This window comes from Lampetra planeri, unplaced genomic scaffold, assembly GCF_965212315.1.
Source record: "Lampetra planeri unplaced genomic scaffold, kcLamPlan1.2.h2 scaffold_1696, whole genome shotgun sequence".
In the NCBI taxonomy this organism is placed as follows: Eukaryota; Metazoa; Chordata; class Hyperoartia; order Petromyzontiformes; family Petromyzontidae; genus Lampetra; species Lampetra planeri.
In genome coordinates, this window is record NW_027614431.1 from 15,519 (window position 1) to 25,639 (window position 10,121).

Below are 10,121 nucleotides of genomic sequence, written 5' to 3' on the forward strand. Positions count from 1 at the left end.
TGTGACCCACTCTATTGTACAAATTTCTTATGAAATCTCCAGTTGCTGCATTGCTCACTAAATCAAACAGAATTGCAAAGCATTTTTAAGTGAGATGATGTAAAATTATGTGTGTGTATATTCACTAAAATTACTAACTTGCTATTTAGCTTTAAGTGTAATCGCATTAAATAAAAATACTTACTGAATGTCACAATGTTGCCTTTGTAGTTAGAAATTAACAAACAGTAAATTTGACCCAATTTCTTAAAGACACAATTCTTTGGGGACGGCAAGGCTCAGGAGGTAGAGTGCCCCTGCAATTTAAGGGAAAGACGTGAAAGCTCTGCTGCTGGCACCCTATTGGGGCAGGAGGGATTGTACCATTTACCTTGAATTATGTCAAAAGACAAAAAATAAATCAGTTAAAATACACTTTTATTGTTCTACGTCTTATTATTAATCACTTTGTTTCTTCTGATTGAAATGACTTCTATATTTGGTTCATCCAGCTCTCTGCAGAGGGAAGTCCAGGGCTATATTTACACAAAAAGCTTTTAGAAAAAAAATATTCTTTGTTGCACCATATGAGTTGATTTACATTCATATCAAATGACAGCATTTTGGATATTGTGATCAGTGGGAAGGTTCCGTCCTCCGTTGAAGAGACTCCACAGTGATTGCTGATTGTGGCTATACTCTTACACACTCACAGGTGGACTGGTTCTTAAAAAAATAAACACATACAGGAACCTGTTCATACCTCCATGAACAGTTGAGGGGAACTATCACTTTAAGGTAACACACACTGCACAGTCTTAGAGCCAAACACGGCAGGTACTTTCCACGAAGAGGAACCCTGAGTAAGGCGTGTACTGACTGATAGAAAACATTAGCCAGTGCAGAACTGTGTGAATGATAGCTTGAGATTTGTCTCTGGAATTTTAAGATGGAAAAATGTACTGAAAACAACCCCCCCACACACACACCAATCCAAACCAGACTGCACTGTTTGTGGCTTCTGGGAAAAGCTGGAGGTGACTTCAGCTGGGTACATTGTTGAGATGGATTTGTGTTTACATGAGGAACTAGATGTTTTCCTGTAACAATCTGTAACATGCTCATAGCATTGTACTGGTCAAACGTACACATTTCTAGGCAATGATGATGTCAACTGACATACTCAAATCAATCCCAAGTTAAAGCGATGTGCACCTTTGCATTTGAAACAATTCCAATCGAAACAACACAAACTGTAGGCATGAATATAAGGTGCTAATTCTCACAAAATGCAAACAAATTGATGTGAAAATGTAACAATCTTTTTTTTTTTTTTGACTAAAAAATGAATCATTCTTATAGTCTGCATACGTTACAACAAGCAACTCTTGCAAATATTTTATAAAACTGCTATTGCATGTGACAAGAAGCAACTTGAGAGAGATCAAGTACAAACTCACTTGATTCATTCAACTTAGTCTTTGGTTAGGTGCAATCACGTGAAGCCAGCAGCGCTTTCGAGGAGCCTCAGAAGTGAGCTCCTATAGGAAACAAACATTTGCAGAGAATCCCTGAAGACCACCAAACTTACATCAAGTCACAACTAAATACAATGTCTGAGCTGATAGGTCAAGATGAAAGAGTTACTGAAAGGACATCCAGAATGGAATCGGAGCTGGTTTACACAGATTTGGAGTGAGGACATCCCAACTGCATCTACTGGTCTAAAAGGCAGGTGAAAGTTCAGTGGTTTGTGACCAGAAAAAAGAAAGGTACCCATGGAAGCATCAGAGAAAGTAAAGACCTGCAGGAAGGAAGGTAGCAGGTGCTGGTGGATGAAACAGAGCAGCTTTCTACTTTGATTCCTCCTCACTCAGAAGGGTGTGGCCAGTTGTCCGTCCTCAGACAACAGCGTGTGGACAAACAGGTTTTCTTAGTTAAAAGCCAAGGTGTTCATCTTTTCGCTGACTTCATGTACGAGGGTATCGCTCCTCGAGCAGTGAGGCCTTCAAAGCGTTTGTAGGTGTAGTTGATGAAGACCCAGTCCTTGTTCTTCAGTTCAGCCTCTGTGTGGTTGGAAACCTGAGTATCTGGATGGAGAAGGGACAGACATGATTTCACTCATTGCAGCTGACAGAACTATGAAACATACTTAACAGGAATGAGCAGCATACTTGTTGGTGTAAGGATATCTGAATCAGGAAACTCATCAAAGTGTGACGTGTCATCGATGCTTTTGATCTCTATCGGAATGGCAGCAGGTCTCTCTCTGCAAAACACAGGAGCACAGGTGGTGACGAGTCAGCATGTTCTCTACAGAGGCGTGGACACGGGTGGGAGGGTCTCAAACTATGTCCACACAGAGGTGAGTTAAGGTGTTTGGGAGCCTGAACACGCTAGGTTTTGAAACAGAATGCCAGACAAAAAAAAAAACAGAAGTCACAGCATCATCCCTCCCTTAACCCACCTACGCTAACCCAACCATCAACAACAATAGCGGAATTATGGTGTTGTGTTTGTGGGGCAGGAGCTACTGAGCACGATTTCTCTGATGTATCCTTGTGGAACAGTCTAGAGGAGCAAATTAAGGAAAGTTGTAGCATTATTCAATTCAAAAACAGATTGAATAATACTAGTAGAATATAAGAAAATGTTTACATCTATGGTTTGTTTGTTTCGTTTCAATATTCCATAACTTGTTACTGTACTTATATATGTTGAGGTCAAGGGACCCTGTAATTAATATTATCTTATTATATATTATTTTATACATTCTTTTCTTTTATTGAAAAGGGCAGCAAGTCCCGTCTTGAACACACTGTGCTAGTCTTCTTTCTTTTATTTTCTTATATAATATGACCTTGAGTGGTATGTCTATATATTGTGTTCAAGACAAATAAATGAAATGGCATGACTTGTACAGCAAAATCTGTAAGATGTTCCTCTGCTACCACGTCAGCAACAAGCGGATCTAGCTCCATTCGAATTTTCCACCTTCTTCGTTTCTGCAGTTTCAAGCATTAACAATTATTTTTCCTCAGCAAGATGTACCAACGGTGCTCACACCCACACACAACACACTTCTCATTCTTTTGTATCGTTAACCTTATTTATTTAGTTAGATATATATTTTAGAAAATTACATATATTTTTATAATTTATCATTAATGTAAACTGATGTGCCTGTGTGTTCTTTGCATTTAAAATAGTTTTTAAATGCTAACGATTCACGATTAATGTTGTTTGACATGAACATATGATGAAAGTACGATACCTGATATGGTCGTAGTCCACACCCTCAAAAAATGGATTGGACTTGATTTCCTCGACACCTGAGGCTCCAGTCCTGTTCTCCTCCTCACAACAGAACCTTCACATCACAGGACTTCAATGACCAGACTTACACAACATCTCAGAACACAAGCTGTTACATCAAGCTCATCAAACACATTTAGCAAATATACTGTACATATTAGCAATACAACTGTAACTATACAGCCTACACACAATCACACCCATGCTGCGATAATGTATATCGTCCACAAAATGACCTTCATCCTGATACAGAAAATGAAAGAAACAGTAATTTAAAATCTTAATGTCAATTGTCCGTACATATATCAACTTTTCTTGTTGGTTCTGCATGTGCACGTGTTGTCTGAACCAACAGACTTTCACCTGGATGACAGGATGAGTTCCTCACCTGAGGATGAGGTCTTTTGCCTTCTCTGATATAGGTACCTCTGGAGGAAAGGTGAGCGTCTCTCGCCAGTTCATTACTTTCCTGTATGTCTCCTGAGGCGTCTCTGAGCAGAAAGGAGGATAACCTGGACACAGGATAGCAAACGCCAACTATTATTCATGTCCCAAAGCCCCTTATTTACTGTTTGGTGAGGTCTCGCACCTATTAGCATCTCATACATGATCACCCCCAGGCTCCACCAGTCACAGAGCTTATTGTATCCATTTTGCATGAAGACTTCTGGAGCAATGTAGTCTGGGGTTCCCACTGTGGAGAAAGCCTGTGAAGGCAAAATAAGTGTTTGCAGATTTGAAAAAATCTGAGAGCACTGAACAATCTTCCAGTGAGACAGAGTTACACAGAAGTTAACAGAGCTTTTTTACACTGCACAAGACCCTGTTCTAACAACTGTTCTCCAGGTCCCCAGCAGTACCACTACCACAGTTTGAAATGGACATGATGAAAGTTTGTGGAGAGAAGCCATGGACACTTCATAATCTACACAAAGCATTCAAAAGGAAAGCTTGTGATTTCATCAGATGATGGAAATACTGTCTCAAAGTCAAACTGTTGACACCTACCAGCTGCCTTCTGTTTCTCTTCCAGGTCTCCGCTTTGCGCTTGGAGTTCATGTTCTGGAAGGCTGTGAAGAGACAACAGGTTAGTATTAGAAAGCTGTTTTTCTATGTTTATCCTTTTATGTTTAATATGCCTAATGCGTCTTAACTTGTAAACACTTTGAATTGCCTTGTGGCTGAAATGTGCTTGACCAACAAACTTGGCTCCAGGATAGAATCCTGTCTTAACCAGCATACACTATTTTAACCTGACCTTTTGACTCGATGAATGTGGAAATTGGTGACTCTAATGTTCATCTTCATTCATGTTGGCCTTTTTTGGCTCTTTCCAACTATGTTCTAGAAACTGTGTGTGACGATTCTCTGCTTCCCTGTCTGCAATTATAGTTGTTCAAAACAGCTAAACTTCACGATTAATACTTGTACTGTATTCAGGAGCTTGATCATAAACAAGACAGATTCAAGTGATTGAGGTTGCATTCAAACAACAATTTAATAAAATGGAAAGGATTGCCTGACTTTGCTTACTGAGGTCACTGGGAAGGCTGTGGTTCAGGTTCTTGTAGAACTCAGTGCGGTGAGCTCTTTTTAGTCCGGTGCATAGGCCAAAGTCAGACAGCTTCACGTGACCCTAGAAACACAACACGAGGAACGGAGGAAACTGAGGACATTGAGGAAATGTCATTCAAACGATAACGCTATTCTCTAGCTGAACACAATGGGCATCAGAGTGAAAACTGCAGTTCTTCAACATAGTGTCTAAGTACAAAACACGTTCAAATATTTGGTTTTGTTATTTTGCAATGCATCATGGCAAATAGAAGGTACCCTGGAGTCCAGGAGCAGGTTGTCTGGCTTGATGTCTCTGTGGATGAAGCCCAGTTGATGGATGGAGTCGATGGCCAGCACAGTCTCTGCTATGTAGAACTGAGTGGCTTCTTCTGTCAGAGTGTCCTTCTTCATCAAAAGGGTCATCATGTCTCCTATGGGACAACAGTGTAAACAACGTCTAAAATATCAATCCTCATTATCAGAACATGATTCTTATCATAATATAAACCAAATGTTGGAACACAGGGGAAGGTTTAATGTGCTGCACCTGCACTCCAGCTGTTTGCTGTTTGCTTGTTGCTCATGTGGATCAGTGTTGTGCATCAATGATATTTAGTGAATAATCACCTACAGCATACATACTAAGTTTCTCTCGGTATGGTGTTTGCTCCTTTTTCTTTTGCTTTCCAATTTTTTTAAATCTGTCAACTGTTTACCTCAGTCACTTGACTGAGTCACTAGGTTTGCCAATTTCTGAAATAACATTAGAATTGTATTCATCATTATTAGTAGTATTTTCTTATTTGATGTATAGACCATCGTTGGTATTTTATGTACTGAAATACGCATTATTTTACATGTTGTCCATTCTGTCAACTTTCTGTCCACTAGTGGGCATCCCAACACTTCAAATAATGAATAAATAAATAAATAAACAAACAGACAGATAAATAGATAACGGTGGCACCATTCTTGAGAAGTAATGATTGAGCATAGACACAATTGAGGCAAAAAGGAAGTATTTTTTTCTGATTTCTCTGTGGTTCCTCAGAACCCACATCTCTCATCTTGCCATGACGTGTCATATGATGATTTTTAATTTCCAGTTTTGGACTTTGAATACTCTGCAGACTAGATGCAACAAGCCAGCGCTGTTGCTCTGAGTAGCTGCATTTCTGAAGAGGTGCATATCGGACGATGGCATAAGCAAAGTGTAGGCGAGGTCCCTACGCCGTAGGGATGGTGTCGATTTGACGAAGAAATACAAATAAGGAAGTGGTGAGGATCATACCTCCAGGCAGGAACTCCATGATGAGGTAAAGGTTCATCTTATCCTGGAAGCTGTAAAACATCTTGACCACCCACAGACTGTCTGCCTCCACCAGAATGTCCCTCTCAGCACGGATGTGACCCACCTTAGGCAAACACACACATAGAAAATCTTTGAATTAACATAATTTAACCATGCAAGTTCAATGTGGGTGTTTTTTTTCCACCCTTGGCAGGCAATTGGCTGGCCTCATCAATTACCCCTTCCTCCTGCCACCATCATGCAGCTTTGTGTCCCTGTTAAACTTCTGTTAAAGGTTCCTGTCAAACTGCCCTCCAGAAATATTTGTTGAAGGAACTGCCAAGCTAATGAGCCATGTAAGAGTATATGTAACAGTTGCTACATCAATTTTGCTCTGTATGATGAAGACAAAAATGCATGGATAATATTTTTTACCAAAAACCTAAGCCCGCCATTTTTTCTTTTTTCCAGGCATAGACATTGTCTTTGTTGCACTTCCTTCTCACCTGTTCTTTCTCCAGCATGTCAGCCTTGCGAAGAATCTTCATGGCATAGACATGACCAGTGTCTTTTTTCTGCACCAGACGCACCTGGAAGAAAACACGACAGTGCTCAGCCACATGGTCCATGGTCCTTTTGTTTGCTGCCCTTTGGGGACACATAAATGTGAAGTTGAACTGACACCTCGATCAGTAGCAAAAACTGTATTCAAACCCTTGAACTCTATTGAAATTACATTAAACCTGATCTAGAATGTCCTATTTTGAATATGTCACCATCTATAATGTCTACAGGTGCTTTTGCAGAACATTATGACATTACAGAGAAATCTACTAAAGTAGTTTGCTAACTGACAAAGTAATACACATTAACTAAAACATTACCACCATGGCACAGGTAATATTGTTAATGAATGTTAATGAAGGTCCTCTTCTCTAACACAGCATCATCACTGTGATCAGTAAACACATGTGTTTACAACATTCTTCTTGAGACATGCAGTTCTGTATTTTATTTTGATGGTTCATACTGTGTTAAAAGTAATAATCCTCCTTTTCAGTGGGTACATGAGCATACTAGCTGGAATGGCACAGTATTTATTGTCCCTGCTGTTAATAGTGATTGTCAACCAGATAGGTAAACTACATTTATAGGACAGATATCAGATAATCAGGTGGCTAAATTTAAGGAAACTATCCTCCAGGTCTTCTCTAAAATCGGTGATACTATATAGTGGAGGGTTCCCATGCGAAGTGCTGTACCATTCAAGATGACAGTCTTGTTGATTGTGCTGCAGGATCAATGCAAACTACACTGCATTCTAGAGCCGCTCCAAAAGAATTATATATGCAAACCAGAGGTCAGCACCTTGGTGTAACTCCCAGCTGCAGAAATACAAGCAGCTCATAAATTAGAAAGACAGTGTCACTCGACACAGTTAAGGGAGCCCTGCTCAGTTTGGAAAAACAATCTTAGGGTGTGTAAATGTTTTTTTCTTTCCCCCTCTCATGATTTGGAAATGGAAAGTCTTTATTGTCACTGTAACGAGTAGAGCTACATTTTGCAATCCCGCATCTGATTTGACCCTTTTGCCAAGTATGTGTCTGAGCTTTTCCAAATAGAAAAATTAATCTCTACCATTTTGTTCCAGTGTTCACATCTACTGAATCCCTCAGCGTATTAATGTTATGCATTTACCTGTGTTCTCACATAAAGTGATGTATATGTAGTGTCGAACACATATCCTGAAATTAACTGATAATCATACTGAACAACTGGGATTCTCTCATATTAATCAAGTGTGTTTCTATTAGGGTGTGTCTGAGAATTACAATTAGAATTTTGTGGTTTTACTTTTGTACTGAATTATAATGGAATGAATTCTACACATATTTATGTAAAATTGTCTTTACCTCTCCAAAAGCTCCTCGGCCAATCACCTTTAGGGACTCAAAGTCTTCAAGACCTAGTCGAGTGCGTTTTAGACGAAGAAACTCTGTCTCTTTCCTTGCATGCTGAGACCGCCGGACCTCTTTCTGAACAGACAAAATTGTTACCATTAAATCGAGTACACTGTGACGTACACTTTATATGATAAGCAACTGAACAATCTCAAAAATGACCTAAAGGAAATACGGCCCCACCAGAAATTTAAAATAAGTTGGCTGTGAACCAGCTGGTGGGGCCCTAAAATGACCTTCTCACACATTAGAAGGATGTGTCAGCCATGATTATGAACATGGCTTTTCATTAATTAGAAATTGTATGCTGGATCTTAATCTTAAAATCTGTCCAAGAAAGAGATTGCTGGTTGATTTAAAAAAAAAAAAAAACAATACTATGGCTGTGACAGAGTTGTGACAAGGAATTATCATTTTATTGAATTTTCATATACTTTCTTCTACAGGGAAAAATGGAAAAATCATATTGCGCATGTGCACTGAGATGCCTGAGATTGACTCTCACCTCTTCATCAGCTAAGCCCTCCTGATCCATCACTTTCTCCAGTTTCTGCTGCCTGCAAAGAAGAAAAGAATACCATTGACATTTTTGTACCAGCATAAGAATAAAATTCCTTGTGTTAACAGTGAACTGCTCCTCTTGCCTGCTTGATCTTAATAGACTCATGAGTGCCAACCCCTTCTAAACCATATTACTTTGTGGGCCATGCAAACCAGTATTAATACTAATATGAACATTAAAATGTTTTTCTACAGTGTCACTCCTCATGACAGCCTAAGCCTATTTACTGCAGTAATTACTTCTATTCAGTACAGTTTATGTCTCCTAGTCAAGTCAATGTGATGTGTTTAATCATGTGAATAAAGTTCAAAGCAATATCATTATTACATTGATGAAGATTATATTCTTTTAGAAGTGGCACCAGTCAAAACATCTATGAAAACCTACATTGGGACATGTGGATATTACCTCATCTCTCTTTCCTCATGTTGGGCAATGAGGTTACTGTAGAAGTTCTCGAGGGTCACTTTGGCCATGGTGACCCGCTCCTTGGTGTGGTTACTCATGGATGAGCATGAGCTCTGGCCAGTCATTGCCATGCTTTATCAAAAAGAATATGATGTTAATCCTCTGTCTGTCAAAATTACTAGAAATAAAAGTCTGCTAATGTTGCTATATAACACAAGGGAGGAAAAACAGTACAGCAGCAAAGAATCTAATACGGGGCGATATAATGGGGTTAATATTTTATTTCAGAAAACACTGGGTGAGGATATGAAAAGTTAGACCTAAAAAAGAAGAAGGAGCGTTATTGTGCTGCACAAGAGGAATAAGGCTGACAACATTGCAACAGCCCACATATGTGGAAACAATAAGGAAATCTGATTTGTACACACGGACCATACTGAATATACTGACATGGAGTTGGGCTGTGTTTCTGTTAGATTTCAGTTTTCATATGGCACATATTCCTGCTGCTGGACAGCTCTATTATATTGGTTCATCTTAATTCATGGTTTTATAATGACAGACTGTACACATTGCATGGTATAAAGGTGAAAAAAAGGTTATAATGTAAAAAAGTAAGCGTAAGCATGGTTATTAACTGACATTTTACTGATCTGGATCATATGTGAATATAAAGCCAACACAGCAGTGGCCACTTGGTCAAAGTTATTTTTATAGTACATACAGCAACCAAAGGTGAACAAAGCCTTTATAGGCTCCAAACAAGCTAAACACATACATAAAAAAGAAACAGAGCAAACAGACAAACAGAATGCAGTGGCAAGATGTGCAAAGTTAACTCAAATTAAAAGCCAGATATAAAGGGTAGGTTTTGAGCATGGATTCAAGGGTTTCAGCAGTCAGTTAATATGGATAGGTAAACTATTCCATAGTTTAGGTGCAGACACCGAAAAAGGCCCTCTAGGTTTTAGCCTGGATCTCTGAACATCCAGGTTCATCTAACTGGGCGCCCTTACACATAGTTACAGCTATCAAGTCTAGATGTAGA

At 39.2% G+C, this 10,121-nt stretch overlaps 1 protein-coding gene across 1 annotated transcript; it reads right to left on the reverse strand.

Moving 5' to 3' along the window:
* Positions 1 to 1,932: 1,932 nt before the first annotated feature.
* On the reverse strand, positions 1,933 to 9,204 carry LOC144739766 (serine/threonine-protein kinase 38). The gene is made up of 13 exons (XM_078622666.1): positions 9,074 to 9,204; positions 8,609 to 8,660; positions 8,056 to 8,178; positions 6,649 to 6,732; positions 6,143 to 6,266; positions 5,128 to 5,282; positions 4,828 to 4,930; positions 4,303 to 4,364; positions 3,884 to 4,001; positions 3,683 to 3,806; positions 3,254 to 3,349; positions 2,154 to 2,248; positions 1,933 to 2,069 (listed from the first exon to the last, which is right to left on the reverse strand). Exons 1-13 carry the CDS (start codon positions 9,202 to 9,204, stop codon positions 1,933 to 1,935), a joined length of 1,404 nt encoding a protein of 467 aa, XP_078478792.1.
* Positions 9,205 to 10,121: the final 917 nt, after the last annotated feature.